Source organism: Mustelus asterias, chromosome 29 (genome assembly GCF_964213995.1).
Source record: "Mustelus asterias chromosome 29, sMusAst1.hap1.1, whole genome shotgun sequence".
Classification (NCBI taxonomy): Eukaryota; Metazoa; Chordata; class Chondrichthyes; order Carcharhiniformes; family Triakidae; genus Mustelus; species Mustelus asterias.
Window position 1 is genome coordinate 1817738 of NC_135829.1, and position 20930 is coordinate 1838667.

At 41.8% G+C, this 20930-nt stretch overlaps 1 protein-coding gene across 1 annotated transcript in view; it reads right to left on the minus strand.

Annotated features, from left to right (window-relative positions):
- LOC144480459 (E3 ubiquitin-protein ligase ARIH1) overlaps positions 1 to 20930 on the minus strand; it is a 68684-nt gene that overhangs the window by 43453 nt on the left and 4301 nt on the right. The window contains exons 2-3 of the mRNA XM_078199903.1: positions 16601 to 16668; positions 12176 to 12320 (exon numbers count right to left, since the gene is read on the minus strand). Of these exons, the coding sequence (XP_078056029.1) occupies positions 12176 to 12320; positions 16601 to 16668 (213 nt within the window). The remainder of the gene's footprint in view (positions 1 to 12175; positions 12321 to 16600; positions 16669 to 20930) is intronic.

Consider the following 20930-nt stretch of genomic DNA (forward strand, 5'->3'; position numbering starts at 1 on the left):
CATGATCAAGATGAATGAAGAAGCAGACTCAAAGGGCCGAATGGCCTCCTCCTGCTTCTAGTTTCTGTGGCTGGAATTTTACCGCCTCACTGCCCTGGCATCGTGGCAGGCAACGCTCGAATAATGGAATTCTCCATTGGCCTCGGACGGGATTTTACGAGCCTCGCCTGAGTGAGGTCGTAAAATAGCGGTCTATGTTTCTATGATGTCAGCTTCTGTTCTTTTACATTTGCACAATGCCACCTCAAAGAAGTTTTTAACGTTACTTCTGCAACTGGTAACTTCCTTCCAAAATCATTCATAAAATTTAGCTAAACAGACAATTTCATGGTTTGGACGAAGTTCTTTCATTATCAGCTGCAAGATATAATTTCAAGTGTGCTTTGCTTCTGTAGAATTGAGCACAAGAATCATTAATCTTCTGAATGTTAAGGAGCTGTAAGTACAAACACTATTTTCACTTCAGTGACAGAACTTTGGCAGTTTAGAGAAATTGCACTTCGCAGAAAGTTTAAATTTTGCAGACTTCAGCTTTGTAAAAGGGAACTTGTTCACAAACTTACAGAGGTGAAGGAAGCACCTATGAGAAAATAACTAAGTTCGTACTTTGCTTCTGTCTTCTGAGAAAAACAGGTTTTAGTGAGGAGCTGAAGGAAATCAGCATTCGAGAAATGGTTCTGGGAAAATTAATGGGGTTGAAGGTGGATAAATCTCCAGAGCTTGATAATCTTCATCCCAGAGTATTTAAGGAAGTGACCCTGGAAATAGTAGATCCATTGATGGATCTATTCATTTGGGTTCTGGAATGGTACAGATTGGAAGGTAGCTAATGTAAACCCACTATTCAAAAAGGGCGGTAGAGAGAAAATAGGGAACTATAGGCCAGTGAGCCTAACATCGGTACTGGGGAAGTTGCTAGAGTCCATTTTCAAGGATTGCAAAGCACAGCATTTGGAAAGTAGTGGCTTAATCAAAGTCGGCATGGATTTACGAAAGGAAAATCATGCTGAACAAATCAACTGGAATTCTTTGAGGATGTAACTAGAGTTGACCAGGGAGAACTGGTGAAATGTGGTTTTTTTTAGACTTCCAACAAGATCTCACATAGCAGATTACTATGTAAAATTAAAATGCATGGGAGTGAGGGCGATGTCTTGAGTGGGATAGAAAGCTGGTTAGCAGACAGAAAGCAAAGAGTTGGAATAAGTTGTTTTTTTTCCAATTAGCAGGCAGTGACCAGTGGGGTACTACAGGGGTCTGTACTGGGACCCCAACTGTTCAATTAATACTAATGATTTGGACGAGGCAATATTATCTCCAAATTTGCAGATGATACAAAGTTGGGTGGGAGAGTGAGCTGTGAGGAGGATGCAGAGATGTTTCAGCGTGATTTGGACAGGTTGAGTGAGTGGGCATACGCAACACGATGAGGATAAGCGTGAGGTTATCCACTTCGGCAGCAATAATAGGAAGACAGATTATTTGAATGGGTGCAAATTGAGAAAAGCAGATACTCAGCGAGACCTTGGTGTCTTCATGCATCAGTTGCTGAAAGTAAGCGTGCAGGTACAGCAGGCAGGAAAGTTCATAAAGAGAGGATTTGATTATAGGGATAGGGATGTTTTACTGCAATTGTATAGGGCGTTGGTGAGGCCACGCCTGGAGTATCATGTGCAGTTTCGATGTCCTTAACTGAGGAGATTGTCCTTGCTTTAGAGGGAGTGCAGCGAAGGTTTACCAGGCTGATTCATGGGATGGCAGTCCTAAATCAGTTAGGATTATATTCATTGGAGTTTAGGAGAATGAGAGGGGATCTCAAATGTATAAAATTCTAACAGGGTTAGACAGGATAGATTCAGGAAGAATGTTCCCAATGTTGGGGTAGTCTAGAACCAAGGGTTATTGTTTGAGGAAAAGGTGCAAATCTTTTAGGACTGAGGCAAGGAGAAATTTTTTCACCCAGAGGGTAGCAAATCTGTGCAAAGTAGTTGAGGCCAAATTGGAGATATTTCAATGAGGAATTATATATGGCTCTTGGGGCTAAAGGGATTTGACAGAATGAATGATGGGGTAGGATCGAAGGGCCAAATAGCCTATTCCTCTTTCTATTTTCTATATATGCTTCTATGTTAAAAACTAGCATTTTTCACCAACTCCAGATATCTCAAAGCAGTTTCCAGCCAATTAAGTACGTAAGTGCAGTTGGTGCTGTGATGTAGCACAACTCCCACAACAGCAATGTGATAAAGACCAGATGTGTGTGATGTTATTGAGAAATGAATCTTGGCCAGGACAGTGGGGTGTCATGGGATTTATTTATTTATTTTTACATCCACCTAAGCAGGCAGGTGGGTGTCTTGGTTTAATTCGAAAGACTGCACTTCCGACTGTGCAGCAGTCCATCAGGACGACACTGGAGAGTCAGCCCTGGGTTTTATACTCAAGTCATTGAATGGGAAATGAACCCAGGAGATTGTAACTGAGACAAGAGGACTACCAACTGATCCATGGCGGATATAAAAGATTTGCATTTATAAAGCATCTCAAAACATGCTTGGGATATTCCAAAACACAATATAATCGAGGGTTAATTTTGGTTGCCACTGCAGTCAAATATAGCAAGTCCACTTGCACAAAACAAAGCTCCACAAGTACAAAATGAATGAATGGCTGGATCACCATTTCCTGTAGCTTTGATTAAAGGAGGAATATTACTACTGTTGGAGAAAGACTCCCTGCTCCTCCTCAATGAAATCAGCAGATCCTTTACTTCCACTGGAGCACAAGATAAGGCTCCAGTTCATCGTCCCCTTCAAGAAACAACTTGATTTGCTAGTTGAGACACAACAGCCTTCCCTATCTTTGACAGCTGGAACAAGGAATTTGGAGACTGCCTTTTGTGAAAATATTTGTTTTTAAAGACATGAAAGTGGCACTGAACCGGTGATGTAACCATAATGATTTTCAAGAGCTGATTTTTATTCCACTGAATGTAAAAGTTTCAATGTTCTCGTCGATTACTGTGCCAGAGGATGGGAACTAGCCACTGAGAGCAGCACTAATAGGCTTCAACAGGTTTGAAAATATGTCCGTGATGAAAATAATTCATTAATAGCTGCAGAGTAAGATGTGCATCGAAATACTAATGTACTGTGAATTAAGAACAGTGTGTTCTTTCTGCATTGGAAAACAGCTCAGTTTAAAGCTGGTGGCAGGGGAACAGTGTGATGTGGTGCCTCAGAAAACACAAGCTTTAGAATTAAGCCCGATTTCAATCTGGTCAAGGATCAGAATTGAGAAGACCTATCGGATGGAAGATCCATTCTTGGGAACACCTTTGCAAAATAACTGGCGTCTCCCTGGCCAGCATGGTCTATTGTGGTACATACTTTGATGTGAATACATACATCGTCTTACAAGTTGAACCTGCATGCTCAGCATTCCAGCAGTTACTCAGCACCATTTAGCCTCTAAGCAGCTCCAATAGAGCAGTGTTCTATTGGCTCTTCTGATCCCACGTGAGAGCAAAACTGTGCGAATATATCTAGGGGCAATCTCCTTTTAACACACGAAGATTTACTTCACATGGGCCATTTTAACCTGGTTATTAGAATGGCTCTGAAATCACAGATAGCATCCAAATTAGATCAAATGCCATCGTCATTTCAAACCATCTGGATCAGCTCACTCCTCACACCTATTTAAACAACTTACATATAGTCTGACCCCCTATGAAATGTCTCAATGCACTTGAGCCACTTTGCTGCAGTGACAGGAAAGATTCTATTGCATCCTTGCAGTGGCAAACATATGTCCATGGTGAAAACTAATTCATCAACAGAAAATAGTTACACAGCAAGATGTGCAACTAAATTTCAAAAGAGGCGCATGCAGATTTGAGCAAAACTATGTCAGATGGAGCCCAAGGTGAGAGAAATCCAATTACAAGTAGGTCAAATTGAAATATTTTATTAATGGCGAGAGACTAGAAGCTTTGGAAGAGCAAAGCAATACAAGTCTCCAAGTTCACAAATAACTAAAAGTTAGTGCACAAGTACAAAAGACCCAACAGAATAATGGTCTATATCACAGAACTGATAATCAAACCCCATCTGAAGTACAGCAGTCTATTTTGCAAACCAATCTTCAATAAAAGATATATTGGAGTCAGAAGAGGTATCGGGCAGGTTCGCAAAACTTATTCAAGGATGTAAGACTTAAATGATAGCAGCAGATTGCATGAAGTTGGTTTGCATTCCTAGAGTTCAGAGTCTGAGGCGTGATTGAATGGAGATGTTTAGAACGATAACATTTGATATGGTATGAGAAACTATTCCCTATGTTAGTGGAATCCAGAACCAGAGGATACCCTTAAAATTAGAACTAGGCCATCCAGGAGTCAAATTAGGAAGCCAAAAGAGAAAGGGCTGGAACATCTCAGCAGGTCTGGCAGCATCTGTAAGGAGAGAAAAGACCTGACACTGAGTCCAGATGACCCTTTGTCAAAGCTTTAGATTTCAGCATCCGCACTAATTTGCTTTTATTTTGTCAAATTAGGAAGCACCGCTTCACAAAGCGCAGCAGAAAATTAGAATTCTTTTCCCACCACGTTTCTTTGTTTGTAAATGGATTGCCCCCCAGTTTGTGACAAGTTAAACAAGACCACAACAGCTTGGCAGCGATATAAAAGCATGTGCTGGAAACCTCAACCTATTAAACAAATGGGGATTGTTTACTGAGGTCAACTATTTTGGTTACTCCGAGGTTGATAGAGACCCAATGGAAAAGAAATAGGAAAAAGTAGAAATTACTTAAATTGATTGACGAGGGAGTCATAGGGTATAGGAGTAGGAAAGAAAATAAGAGTTCCACACTCAGATCAACCATGATCTTACTGAATGGTGAAGCAGGCTCGAGGGGCTGAATGGCCTACTCCTGCTCCTAATTCATATGTTGGCAAGAAACTACAATATGTTGACTGTAGTCAACAAATCCCAGAAATTCAGACACGTACAGGATGGGGAAATATAGCTTGGACAGTATTTCCATTATGAATCTCATTTATCTAATGCATATTTCAGACTTTGAGATTACTGTTAGTTGGTAGTGTCCCATACATTTCTGCTAGAATTAGAGTAATCTGAAATAAAACAAGAGAAATCTGTGTGGCTTGCACGATGAACAGGACTCGCAAGTGCAGTTTGCAAGACTCCATCTTGTGTTTGGAAGAATTTTAAAAAACTGCTGTCTGGTAAAGCACAAATGCCTGTGCGCTGCATTCTGAAAAATGTCCATTAACTTATCAAGACCACAGGCTGAAAATAGCCACTCAGTAAATACCTATACTCCAGATCAGAGGTGCGTTTGTACAAAGCTTCTGCTTTTTCCCAGGGTGAAAGAGTCAATTACTAGGGGGCATAGGTTTAAGGTGCAAGGGGCAAGGGTTAAAAGAGATGTACGAGGCAAGTTTTTTTTAAAAATGCAGATGGTGGTGGGTGCCTGGAACTCGCTGCCGTGGAAGGTAGTGGAAGCAGATACGATAGTGACTTTTAAGGGGCTTCTTGACAAATACATGAATAGGATGGGAATAGAGGGATACGGTCCCCGGAAGGGTAGGGGATTTTAGTTCAATCGGGCAGCATGGTCGGTGCAGGCTTGGAGGGCCGAAGGGCCTGTTAAGGTGCTGTAATTTTCTTTGTTCTTTTGTCGGAAGCCAGGGCAACATTGCAACACACGTGTCATAACTGCAATTTAATGTAAACCAGAATTGCACAGAACACTTTTCCATTAGGCTTCAGTAGCATCGCACTGTCGGTTTTAAACACAGCACAAGGGCATTCCAGGTCAAAAGTTCCTTGAAATGTTATCTTTAATTGAACCAAGAACCATTATGCTCTGGCTTGTCTAACATTTAAATGTCATCACTTAGGCAACTTGCTGCGCCTTTTTAAATATCAATTTTATGTGCAAAGTGATGAATGATGGTGCTTAAAGATGCAGCCTTTTCCCATGTCAGACTCCCAGATACCTCCATCAGGGTTAATAATTGCCCCTGCTGAAATTAATGCTGAGGAATGCTTGACCATCATTAATGTGCTGTGGTCTGTGTGCTAATGAATGGTGGGAATGGATTCTGTACATCTTGTCAAGCAGAGGCCATGCTTAAACAATCAACAGATTCAACAGCTGCTTAACGTTTGAGTCATTTGTTTCTGGGGAAGAGAAAGTTGCAGAAAATCTTCAGGAACATTTATGGTCCAAAGCTCTAATGATGCCAGTACAGCAGCTGGTGTGGGAAGATTAATGGCATCTTGTGTCAGAGTAGCTGCTTTCCTCAGTTACGGATTTCTGACATAAGTTGCGAAAGAAAAATGTCACTTAGGCCATCATTACTTACTTCTCTGCAACATCATGGTACCTGACCAGTGTTAACAACCCCATGTTTATTCTCTTTATTACCTGCCTTGGTAGGTTATAATATACCTAGCACGTTATCTACATGCAACAGTTATAACACCCTCATTCTAACAGACACCTACACAATTCCTTGTAACAATTGGGCTACACATTAAGGTCAACTTTCCTGTCCAGGTTTAATTTGGTTCAGTTTATAACTGTGTTTTACTTGTGCTACAGAGTCCAAATATGACACTGATGTCAGGAGCTCCACAGCTGTTGACACAAAGACTGCACGGTACCTCAAAACATCACTGTCCTTCAGCCAACCTAACATATACTTTTTTATTCATTGATGGGACACGGGCGTCACTGGCTGGCCGGCCAGAATTTATTGCTCATCTCTAGTTACCCTTGGGAAGGTGGTGGTGAGCTGCCTTCTCAAATCGCTGCAGTCCATGTGCGGTGGGTTAAGGAACGGTGATATATTTCCAAGTCAGGATAGTGAGTGGCTTGGAGGGGACCTTGCAACCTCACAGGAAACCCTGGTCTAGTAAAAATAATGTGGAGATGCCAGCGTTGGACTGGGGTAAACACAGTAAGTTTAACAACACCAGGTTAAAGTCCAACAGGTTTATTTGGTAGCAAAAGCCAAAAGCTTTCGGAGCCCCAAGCCCCTTCTTCAGGTGAGTGAGGACTCGTGTTCACAAACAGGGCATATAAAGACACAAACTCAATTTACAAGATAATGGGTGGAATGTGCGCCTTTACAGGTAATCAAGTCTTAAAGGTACAGGCAATGTGAGTGGAGAGAGGGTTAAGCACAGGTTAAAGAGATGTGTGTTGTCTCCAGACAAGACAGCCAGTGAGACTTTGCAAGTCCATGCAAGTTGTGGGAGCTACAGATAGTGTGACATGAACCCAAGATCCCGGTTGAGGCCATCCTCATGTGTGCAGAGCTTGGCTATCAGTTTCTGCTCAGCGATTCTGCGTTGTCGTGTGTCGTGAAGGCCGCCTTGGAGAACGCTTACCTGAAGATCAGAGGCTGAATGCCCGTGACCGCTGAAGCTCTGCACACATGAGGACGGCCTCAACTGGGATCTTGGGTTCATGTCACACTATCAGTAACCCCCATGACCTGCCTGGACTTGCAAAATCTCACTAACTTTCCTGTCTGGAAACAATACACATATTTTTAACCGGTGCCTAATGCTCTCTCCACTCACATTGTCTGTACCTTTAAGACTTGATTACCTGTAAAGACTCACATTCCACCCATTATCTTGTAAATTGAGTTTGTGTCTTTATATGCCCTGTTTGTGAACACGAATCCTCACTCATCTGAAGAAGGGGCTTGGGGCTCCGAAAACTTGTGGCTTTTGCTACCAAATAAACCTGTTGGGACATTAACCTGGTGTTGTTGGACTTTAACCTGGTGTTGTTAGACTTCTTACCTAGTAAAAATACACAAGACCATACCAGTATACCAATTCCACATGTTATCTAAACTTTACAATCAAAACCAATATACAGTTCAAGTAACTCTTCCGCAGACCCAAGCATAAAGCTCCCCCCTGGAGAGCACTAACTTTGGGAGGGGTATTTTCTGCTGCATGTAGTATGTGGAACCCAGCGGAAGGTAAATGGTTTATCTTTCAGGTGCAGTATTCCACAAACCCCATTTCCAACCTCCCCTGCTGTAGATTCAGTGTTGGAGTGAACCATGGATGTGTTTGATCAACAAGTTACTTTTTCCCACTGAAGCAAAGGTACTCCATAGATGTAACTGTAGAGACCACCAATCTGAATGAGTGACTTATATGAAATGCCTAATGTACCACAAGCTTAATGTGAAACTGCCTTAGAAAGTGCAGAAAAATCTAATTAAAAATGATGTAATTAAATTTCTCGATTTCCTATGCAAACATCAGCACAGAATACTTCTTGGACCCTGTTAGGACCAAAGCCTTCAATGTGAAATACAAGCTGAAGCTCTCAGAGTTTAGGCACACTATGATCAAATGGACATTATTTAATAGCCAGCTTCAGGTTTCTAATCGGTTCAGTGGGACAAACAATTTAGTTTATTAAACCAAAGAGCTCGATGCAAATCGTACCTTAAATTGTGGTCAAGACACAAAGGCCACAGCTTTGGCTGCAGGTTCAGCAAGTTTAATCAGGCTCGGTCTAAACCAGGAGATGGAATGCCTCATAGCAACTTAAAAGTCTCCTCTCAGGAATAGGAACAGTTCATTTCATCCCAGAGACAGCCAATACGTTAAAGCGGAATGTGGAGGAGCAAGGCAAGAAAAGGCACAAACTTCACCCTCATTTGTGCTCCTGCTCATCAGCTCAGGGAGAATTCTCCTCCATTTGAGGGGGAAATCAATGAGTGCATGGATTTTTTTTTGATAGACTACATAGCAAACTCAAACCGACTACTATACTATACTAGGGGTGGCACACTTAATGGAAATTTTCACTAATTAATTAAACATTTAGAATGACACATCGGTATTGATTCAGTGAAGCGATTGGTTCATACCCACAGTGCCATATCAAAGGCAATTGGAATAGGAGGCATTTAGAATTCAGAGTGCCAGCAGGAAACCCCCGGGAGCTAAAACTAATCAATATTGGCCACAATATTGATAGTTATCAAAAATTGCATTATTTTCAATACAAGGTGCCACCCCATACACTGTACAGAGCTTTATAATCTCCACCCTACCTGGCAATCTGATACTGAGTTAGTGATCCTAGTGGCGCTTCCAGACCCCCCACTTTCTTCTTTCTAATAAGAGAATATGAGACTGGTTTCCACCTTCATTGCTTTATGCTACAACACCACTATTCTCAATTTTTATGTGTTATACAATTATTAAAGCAGATGATTAAAACTAAAATGTCTATAAATGTATTAAACTTTACACAATTTGCATACCCAATCCAAAGTATCTAAATCTCTGCCTTGTTAAAAATTTACCTCCAATTTCATGCCCTCCACAGTGCACATGGGCCTGTCCAACGAGAGATGTTCGGTCTTAAAAGTAAAGCAAAATCACTTGAGTGCGGCAGGGAGAGTGCCCGTGGCATAACCGTATTCGGAGATTCAGGAGGAGGGGGGAGAAAAATAACCTAGTTTTGGAGGGGGGTGGAGGGTGTCGGAAAAAACTTCAAATGAGAAAGGCGCACATTTTGAATGCGCAGGCGAGGACATTTTTTAAACTTCACCTTTATAAATTATACTCTAATATGTTAGAGATCTCACCACAAACTTAATCTGTGGTGTTTTCACAGCTGTATGGGACATCAGCAATTTTCTGGAGCCATTTTAACCAGCACAATAGACCAGAGTAACCAACAGGGTTTACTCCTCTCTCGGTGTTTAGGTTATGTTAATTTGTTAATAAGAGTGTGAACTCCAGTGTCGCACTGCGTTAAATGATACCAGTTCAACGTGGAAACTGATATTTGAACCAACTAATAAATCATTTACACAGGATACACCAAGCAGAGCAGCCAGGTCGATTCACTTTGGATAGCAACTTCTGGCGAAAAATCTGATTTTTTAACATTATTTCCTGAAAGTGATTATTTCACACTTGCACACAGACAGTGCAGAGAGTAGACAGAACTTGACCCCAGTTATAACTGTCTCGGTTTAGGATAGACATAAAATGTTACTGCAGTTATCACTAGCCTAACATCTCAAATACATCAATATCTCTAATTCTGAATCCTATACTGGGGAGTGAGCAGGAAATACTGAATTTGTAACATTGCGATTGCTGGAATCTCAGCTCAATGGGAGCACCTTAATTACAAGAACCGTAGCTGTTCAAGGCAGCGGTGGCAAACCACACTATCTCAAGGCCAACTAGGGGCAGGCAATAAATGCTGTCCTTGTCAGAAACACTGCCCTTGCTGGAAAGAAAAGTTAAAAATGGACACACAAAATGTGCTTCAAAAGTAGAACTACAACCACCTCGAAGCCCACCCCATCCCCAGGTACAGACCGAGAAAATGATGGAAAATGTAGAAAGGTAATCCAGATATTATAGGGCCAAGATATAACAAACAAGGGAGCCAATTACAAAAAACATTCTATTCTTACATCACATTTTCTGCTCAAACACCCTCTTCTATTACTGGCATCAGCAAGTTTTGTTTGGGCACTTTGGTCAGTGTGTGAATTTAGCATCACACACAAAAGTCTAACTTTAAAACCCAGTGGACAATAAAAGGTAGTTTAAAAGACGTCAGTTCTGATTACTTTGAGACCACAATGACATGAATGCTCACAAGCCATATATAGCCACAGCCTAGAGTTCACTCATAATAGGAGTATGAACAGATCAGGTTTTTGAGATTTAAGCACTCAGTTAGAATTTGCCTGGGGTGTCATTTGGATATTGTAACCATTGACAAGGAACCAAGAAAATTACAGGAAGTGACCTGAAAGAAATTCTCACCACGAATGTTGAAGCTGTTAAAACGTAAAAACACCAAACATAGACCCTGCTCAAATTTGGTAAGAAACAGACTCTGATCAACTTGCCCAAAAGCATCCCAATATGTTTGGACTGAGTACTTGGTAATATGGAACCATATGGCGTAACAGTAACACCCTCGCCAAACCTCACAGGCACACAGCCCTCCCACCTTGTTCAAGTACTGTTTCTGGTGACCAGTCAACAGTTTCTCTGTTGTAGTTCTGTCTGTTCTATTATTGTGTTCACCAGGGACATTTGTCTGGAATAGCCCAGATAATCTGTACCGTGACACAGACATCTCAAAAAGTATTTCACCCGCAGAGGCGTGCCATCTAGAAACTGCACTGGCGTAGGTTAACATTTATTCCCTTGGACAATCACCAGATTCAATTGCCAATCTCTAGCTTGTGAAGAGACTATAACGGCATCAATACTGGGGCTTCCTCAACCTACTTCACACAGGGTCAGCTCGGTGCCAATGAAAATATTCTTTTCAGCAATTAAACATTTTTAAATATTAAACATATCACTTGGCACAGTCCTGTAGAGTTGGGATTATTGACCAGTATGATTAACACGCCACCTCTAAAAAGAGCATGTGATCTCTCCAAGCACAACAAACAAAAGAATTTTGATCCACTGAGCAATTTCAATGAATGCCATGATTCACCAGGGCGTACAATTGCGACAAAAACTTAAACAGAAGCTGGGCAAGTCTTTAGATTGTGTCATTCTGAAAGAACTCCCTTCCAATTCTTTACACAGCATCTGTACCAGAACCAAAACTCAATGAGTTCAAAAATGGCAGAGATTTAAATATTTTTCTTGTTGAAAAAGTTGTATGTTGTCTATATGAGCAAAGCAAAAACATTACTACAAGTTACATAGGATTGGCCTGAAAGTAGGCTATAAAGTATCCTACACAGTAGAGAGCAGTGGCTCATTTGCTACAATGAGCAGCAATTGGAGTTACACATCCTTGGATTACCCTAAATGGTCATGGACACTGTAGGATTGAGCAAGGAGCAGGATGACTTATTTTAGAGGTGATTCACTACTCAACTGATCTGTTGAGCTCGCACGCTGCTCAGGGATTCCCTCCAGGATTTTATACACTTAAGCTGCTCCAATCTCAGTAACTAGATTGACTATTTCTACCCGAACAAAGAGATTTCACAAAGCCCAGTGCGCGCAGCTGCAAAATCTTATTACTTATGCGATATTGTTTGTAACTGGCTGAACTCAAGAGTTGCACCTTGTGCTCTTCAGTCTGACAAACTCACCGAGTTCGGATAATTCAGGTAGCAGATCGCACAAACCATGTCCTGTGAGGATGATCGAGTGTTCATCTGTCGTGTTCGAGATTTTTTATAAGGGTTTACTACATGACATTCTGCAAAAAGTTTCTCCAAGTTTCCATCAAAGTATCTGTAAGAAGCAATGCAGCCATTGCAAAAATGAGTCAATTTTGTTCAGTTTTCACCCACTTCATATAGAAACATTTTCACAACAGCCTTAACATATAGAAGCATATCAATGGAATACTTTATGTTTGCATGCACTAAATGGTCAACGTTTGCCATGATCATTTCCTGTGTCCACACGATGGAACTGTGTGTAAATCTAGCATACTGCAATTACATACTTGGAGGTACTACAACCCCACCATTGGCACAAAGTGTAATTACAGTGTGACCAGTTTACACTAACAGTTTCCAGTATAGTTTCCGGCACAGTGGTTAGCACTGCTGCCTCACAGCGCCAGGGACCTGGGTTTGATTCCCAGCTTGAGTCATTGTCTGCGTGGAGTTTGCACGTTCTCCCGTGTCTGTGTGGGTTTCCTCCGGGTGCTCCGGTTTCCTTCCACAGTCCGAAAAACATGCTGGTTAGGTGCATTGGCCATGCTAAATTCTCCCTCAGTGTACCCGAACAGGCACCGGAGTGCGGCGATTAGGGGATTTTCACAGTAACTTCATTGTGATGTTAATGTAAACCTACTTCTGACTAATAAATAAACCTTAAATGTGAGTACAGGAATTTATTATGGAAATAGAGAGAGAAAAATACATGGCTAAATAAAACAGCAACTGTTATTCACCAAATATTGTCCCAAATATCCGGCTCTAATTCTGCTTCCCGTGAATACAGCACTGGACTTTAACAGACAGTGAAGGACTACAAGGGAGATCGACTAGTTTTACCAAGTAATCTCCTGCCTCTGCTAAAGTTTGCTTTTTAAGCAGCACATCACCTCCCAAGACAAATTTCTAGTCGCTCCCACCACGTATGCTGTGATTAAGAATGGTCATGTTCTACACTACCAGTCATTCATAATGAGAAGTGAAAGGGGAGAAGCAGCCAGAAGGCTCTGACTTTGTGCTGGACAACGGCTTAGAAAGTGGAGAGAATCTTAAAGACTCTGGCAATAAAACAACTGAAAAACTACAGCAAGATTATGCTAGTCAAATTATTCCCAACAGTTTAATTGAGCTAAATTATGGACAATTGTTTAGTTAAGGTTAATCCAAATGATTGCTCTACCAATTGTACATAATCAATGACATTTTTGATATTGGTTACTTCCCAATCCCAGCATACTAATTCCCACTCCAAATGCAACTGATCTAATTTTTTTATATTCTGGAGTTATAAGCTACAGCAATTTCCATTATTTAAGTGTGCGTGAGGCAGGGCTTTGCAATGTACAGAGGTGCATATCAGGTATCTGGACAGGGATCAGTATGTCCAATACATGACCCAGGCAGCATATTGTTCATTCAAAACAATGCCCCAGGAAACAATGGCAAGCTCCCATTATAACTATATGTGGATTTCAAAAGAGTGGTGCCTGTGTCTGGCAGACAGGGCTACTGAAGGGACAAGCTGGGCTGCTAAGTCTGTTGTGACTGAGACCTATACAGTCCTATGTTCCTCAAGACATTAGCAGCTATCTGAGGGTGCTAATTAGATTAATCTAGTAACATACTTGTAACTTGTCCCGAAATCTGCCACGGCTTTCCCTCCCTTTATTTCCCACTCCTAGGAATTAATATTAATGGGTAAAAACATTTTTAATAAAATAATTTTCCAGAAAGATAGAGTAAAATAATCTCCCCATGGAAGTTGATGCTCCACATTTGTACTGTCAGATGAGCATTGTAATTCTTTTCCTGATCTTGTGTCTGTACAAACACAAATGATAGCTCATCACTATACTGCAGGTTGCTTCTAGAATGGATATAACAGAGGTGCAAGTAAGCAGCAGCCAGGAGTAACCAATCAGTTCAGCAGACCCACAGTCGAATACAGCGATCTTAGAAGGAGAGGAGTGCTGCTCCATCTAACAACTCCTGGTGACAGAATTGAACCATTAGTAATTCGACTATTGTAAATGTGAAGTAATTAGTGGGCGGAACCAAAGTCCAGTTAATACTTCATCACCTGATATCATTATAATTCCATGAAATAATACAGACTATGAACAGCATTCACTCTGATAGAAAAATATAATTGAATGGGCGCCACCGAGGCAGATGGAGCCATGATGGTTCAGTATCTACCAACTGAGGCACCTCCATCTGCTGCTGCATAATCTCATTACAAAGTTTGATTGGTTGGAGCAAAGTTAAAGCGGTGCATCCAATACCAGTGGCTAGAGTGAGCTTAAGAGTCACTTGATAATTATGCTCATTTTGCAGAAGCACTTGTATTCACATGTCCAATCTATCAGTAGTCTAAAATTCATAGGAAGATCGTGGGATAGACAAACACCAGCATGTGCAATGGTCTTGCAGTGATGGCTTAGCTACCAATGTCTGAACTAAATCCCCACCAATAAAGCCATAGAAGTAAATGCAAAGCCAGGCAACTTTGCTTCATTGTCTTTAGCAGGCAAGTATAAACAATATCAGACTCCCTCCCCTGGAATATTAGAGGGACTCCAGAGCTCTACATGCAGACCCTCCAGCCACCAGATACAGTAACATGGGGCACAAACATCTGCGTTGATGATAGCAGAAATAGTGGAGATCAAAAGGCTGATGAGTGAGGAACTTAAAGCATTAATATTAGTAAAGAAAAAAAATACTGGAGAAATTAATGGGACTGAGAGCTGACAAATCTCCTTCACCTGATGGCCTGAACCCTAGGGTAAAAAGAGGCAGATGCAGAAATAGTGGATTCACAGATTGTGATTTTCCAGAATTCCCAAGATTTTGGAATAGGCCCAGTGTTTTGGAAGATGGCAAGTGTAAGCCTGCTATTCAAGATCGATGCTGCCAGGTTGTCCCGTGGCCAAAACAAGGGGTCATAAGCTCAGGGTAAGGGATCATCCACTTCATAAGTGAGGAAAAATGTCTTCTCTCAGAAAGTTTTGAATCTTCAGAATTATCCGCCCAGGGCACTGTACATACTCACTCAGAGTACATTAAAGACAGAGGTCGATATTTCTTTGGACTCTGAAGGAAATAAAGGGATACAGGAAAGTGTAGTGGAGGTTGAGAATAAGCCATGATTTTATTAAATGGAGAATGATGTTTCAGGAGCTGTGTGGCCTACTCCTGCTCCTATTTCACATGCTTTTTATTAGAGTACTGTAAAAGATGACCGGACAAGTGGGAAATGCGATAAGGAAATACAAGTAGCACTAAATAGCAAGGACTTGCAAGTGGATTGATAGCTTTCTCTAGGTTGTCTTCAGCACAGCATATCGTTGCGTCACTGTGCCAACATCTGTGGTCAGTTTCAAATCAGAAGCGCTAAGCAATCAGCCAGGCACAATTCAGTGCCCATGGTTACATTTACCATCAAGTTTTTTGCAGTTTTCAATTAATAACTGAAATTGGCCCTTCAGCAGTTTCAACTTAAAAACTCACTTTTAAATCTCTTACCCCTTCTGAAAACAAAACGTGTAAATTTCTGCTGTGAGTTTGTAATCAGCAACTGGGAAAAATTGGGACAAAATAGATTTTACAGTTAATAATGAACCAAATGCCCATTTATTCTGGGCAGATTACTTGCAAATTATACACCCAGTTCAACAGATCATCAGACACACCAAACAAAGTGAGCCAGCCAGTCACAGCAATATTACATTTAGTGCCAGTGCTGTTTGAAACGCAGGAGGCTGATGTTTGTGTCAGGTTCCCCAGATTCACATTTCTAAAAATGCCTTCCTAATCTCGACTCCATGTTTGTGGGTCCACAAATCCATCATCGAGATTTAACAATAAAAACACAGGGAATTGGCTCAGGGGAACAAGCAAACTAGAGGACTTGGCTGGATAACGTCACCTTTGATGACGTTAAGAAGCCTCACTGCTACTGAAGATGCCACAATGCCAAGCACTGTTATTAGCTTCATTCTGCTTACCAAGGATTTCTCCTTCGCTGAGCCCGAGAACATCACAATTCACTCAGATGTCAACTTACTGACCAGGGAACAGGCTGCTGCAACCACATGTGGTTTCTATGACATTGCACAACGGTCACCAGGGCCTAACTTTGATCCATTTCTTGTAGAAATGCATTGTGGTTATTGTCTCCCATTAAAATTGCTCAAGCCAGTTATCAAAGATAGATATTTCTAGATGGGAGGATCCGTTAACTCCAGCATGTGAAATCATGTTGACAATGCACCCTTACCCCAAGAGCTGACACCCTTACACTGTACATAGGCCCATTATCGCCCCCACAGCAGACAATTTTACCTTTCCATTAGTTTCTCCTTATCCCAGTTGAAGTGGCTGAGAAGTATCCTCGTGATTGTGGCTGGATTCTGGGGGGGGTAAAAGACAAGATCAAATTACACAATGTCCTTTGTTTGAAGCACGCTTCCTGTGATTCAGATCTTTAACTGCAGACAGAAGTTGGTGCTAACTCTCCTCTAGGTTTCCTCCATTACTTAACAGTTGACGCACAAATGACATCCAAAATTGTCATATTGGTGCTAAAGCTCTACAGTTGGAAGAGAACACTTCAGCCGACGCACTGAACTACCGCACGATGCATTTCAAGTATCATTCCCACCTCTGAGTCAGAGGAGGGTTCAACACACAAGTGAACATAATCTAGGCCGACAGTAGGACAGAGGCCGTGCTGCTATTGTGGAACTATTAAGTTGTAGCCCAGACTGCTTGTTCCAAAGGTTTAACTGCACTGTCTGAAAGAGAAAGGAGCTTCCCCTTAAGTCCTGGTCAACGCTACTCACTTAATAACCACCACAACAGGGTTTAGACACAAGATAGCTGCTGCAAAAAATCCAGTGCACCTTAAAGAGATTTGCTTTCTGTAAAACAACTATTTCAGATATATATGACATTGCGTAAATTCAGTTATCATTCACCACCGCCATCAGTTACAGACCTGTATCCACTCTTAAAACTGGGACTCCTAACAATGAGTAAACATGGACAATCCCACCCTACCTAGCAGCACAAGTATAGGAATCCACCAAACACAATCATGCATTATAATGTAGCTGAGGTCATGAGTCTCGGGTTGCCATGTAATAAGACACTGGTGTACTATCAGGACCAAATGACATGGAATTATTAAAAACATACAATGGTCTTCAGAGAAGCTGACAACTCTCGTTATAGGCGAATGAATTTTGGTACATACAAGGCTTTTTATTCAATTTTATTTATTCAGTTAATAGCATTACCATACGTCCTATCTCACAGGAACTTATGAGCAGTGTGTGACTCAACCATCACAATCTGGAGTTGACAAAGCTGGGACTGCAAAATTGTAAATAAAAGCACTCCATTAACACAGTGATCCTACCTTGGTTAACACATGGCTGATATACACATTCATCAGCTCTTCATGGGAAGTGGACGTTACTGACAAGATAAGCATTTATTGGCCGTCCTTAATTGCTCTTAAGATGGTGAGCTGCCATCTTGAACCGCTCTAGTCTGAGATGTACGAACACCCACACTGCTGCCAGGAGGGAGTTCCAGTATTCTGGTAGAGCGACGATGAAGAAACAGCAAAATAGTTCCAAGTCAGGATGATGAGGGACTTGGAGGGATTGTGCAGGTGGTGGTGGTATCCCCATGTGCCCGGCGTCCTTGACTTTTCAGGTGGTAGAGATGGCGAATTTGGATGGAGTAGTTGAAGCCTTGGCAGCGTATCTTACAGATGGTGCACGCCAATGTCACTGTGCGATGATGGTGAAAGGATGTGAATGCTTAAGGTGGTCAATGTGTAAATAAGCAGCCTGCTTTGTTTTGGAGTGTTGTTGGAGCTACACTCCTCCAGGCAGTTCCATCATACGCCTGGTGGTGGAAAAGTTTGGACAGTCAGCTGGTGAGTCACACCCCCACAGAATACCTCGCCTCCGATCTGGTCTTGTGGATCTAGTATTTATGCGGCTATTTCAGCCAAGTTCCACCCTAGTGGGTGAAGAGACACTGTTCCTTCAAGGGTAGGGTATCGTGCGTGCAGTGTGAGCTGTTCCTACCCCATGTGTATTGCAGATGACATTATGCAAGATGGTTAAAAAAACCTCAAATGAGGAAATGAAGTGCCTCAGATGCCAAGAGAAAACCTGAGGCACGGGTCGGACACAGAACAGAAAGTCCTACATAAAAAAGTGCTAATTGTTCTCCTGTATTGTTCATTTAGCCAATAGGTCCAAACTGGCTGTCACATTTCCACATGTACACAAGTTGGTACACAAGTGCCCTGAAAGTGCTTTAGGACCCCCGAGGTTGTGAAAAAGACTATAGAAATACAAATGGTCTTTCTTTTTAACCAATCTGCTGAATCTGCAATGAATGAGGACAGAGTGGGAAGGGAGAGCATATCACAAAAACCTTGAAAAACCAGTCAATTCTTCAGGAATGATATTCCTCACTTAATAAAAAATGATGAGTCGATAAAAAGAATACAAGCATACGAATTAGAAGTAGGCCACTCAGCCCCTCGAGCCTTTGCCATTCAAGAAAATGATAGCGGACCGGAGTTTAACCTCAACTTCACATTCCTGCTCATCCCCAATAACTTCTCACTCTCTCGCTCATCAAGAATGCAGGAAGCTTTCCTATGCACCATGAGGTACTGATGGGCATTGATTTAAATAGTTGAACCAGTTCATGCAGCTTTGGAACGGTGTTCAAATTCCCATAAGAGCCTTTGTCGCTAATGTTTTATTAAGAATTTATTTATGGAATGTGGGAAACACTAGCAAGGTCAACATTTATTGTCCAATATTGAATTACTTCTCATTGTTAGTACAAGGGTAAATATAGCAGCTAATTTGCCCATTAAGAGAAAACTGAGGGGAAAAAAAGCACAATCAGTTGTGACGGTGATGGTGGCCGAGGGAGGAATGTTGGCCAGGACACCAGGTGAGGTGCGAGCTTTTCTTCAAACAGTGCTGTGGGATCTTCCACATCTATCCCAACTGGCAGGCTTCCATTTAATATCCAAAAGGCGGCACTTCCAACAGCGTTGGACAAGCTTAGATGCTCACATTGTATAGAGGGGTTGGATTGAGAAGCAAGTGCGCTACCAAGTGCCTGACATCGGATATAGAGACCAAAAGCACACAAGCAAACAGGCAACACAGCAAATGCCAATTTCAAAGCTGCTGGAAAAGACTCCATGGACCTTTGTGAGCTACGAGACTTAACCGGTCATGGCACAAACCTCATGATGCAGAGAAGCACCACCATCACCTCAGCCCACCCCCCACACCAGCTACCCCCTGTGAAACTCGGTTTTTGCAACAACATTTTAAAAATAGCTGAATAGATCATTGCAACCAGACTCGGGTACAAATACCTTACAGCCCAGATAACATACATTACACAGAACAAATGAGTGGGTGGAAACCATCAAAAACACATCTCACCAAAGGGTTCAAAGTATGCTGTAAACCTTAACAGCAAACCTCTATGTAACTCCCAACAGAATTACCTCCCTAGAGACTTTGTCCCCTGTAGAACAATCCAATTCAGTCAAGATATAAGATTACAGTAACTAATGTTTTCTAATGTGAAGTAGCACTCATTCACAGATGTAGTCATCTATTCAAATACCCGTGCCCTTTCCTGTATCTTTCTGTAATCTTCCTTTGAAATATTTCTCCAGTTCCCTTTTAAATAACATTATCCTCTCAACAGTCACTTGCGCTAAAACATTTTAGCCATGGTCAATGAATAAACCCAGTGTTCTGTCCAGGATTGTTAGCGACTTGGTATATACAAGGGGCTAAGCGTGTGATAATCTTCATAGTCCCTGAATCTGCTACCACTTTGCTGTACAACTCAACATGTTTGGAAGGACAGAAGTTCAACAGGATGCAGGAAGAAACTCCTTACATAATAATACATGAAAGTCATGCTAACAGCTATAATGCTGTGTAAATGAATATATACACAGCCAGCAAGTGTGGTTTTGCCATATTATTGTACACAACGAATCTAATTTAAATCCCGATCCACAGAAAGCTGCAACAGCAAATAAACATTTTAAAATCTATTTACAGACTGTACACTGGCTGTAGTGACTGTTGGTAAAGAGCAATAACATCACTCTGCAGACATTTAAATGCACACTTAAACAGTCCACCATTTTGACGATTGTTTGATGGCCCTGGCAAAAAATGTCAAACTCCCAATAAACCGAACTACACATTGTAGTAAGCCTTTGCTGTTGTTAGTGGCCGCCTGATTCAGATGCAAATGGCCCCACCCAGACACAAATTTCAGTTTCTGCTGGGCAGGACAAGCTGCCACCCTGGCTACCTCTGGGAGAAAGCGGCAGAATAGTTAACCGCGAGCAGCCAAGGATTGGACCACAGCCAGCAGTCTGCCTGCACGCTCACCATAGAGACGAGCTCAAAAGTAATGACGGGCAGGCTTAGCATCATCTCACCCAAACAAAGGAAGAATCATCCATACTGATCCTGGCCAGCGCAACATTAGAGTGCTGAACTGAAGGCCGCCCATCACTGTTCAGAACCCATGTCCGGGACTCCAACACCATTTAAGGTTGCTCCAGAAGTGCTCCAGCCAGCAAGGTTTA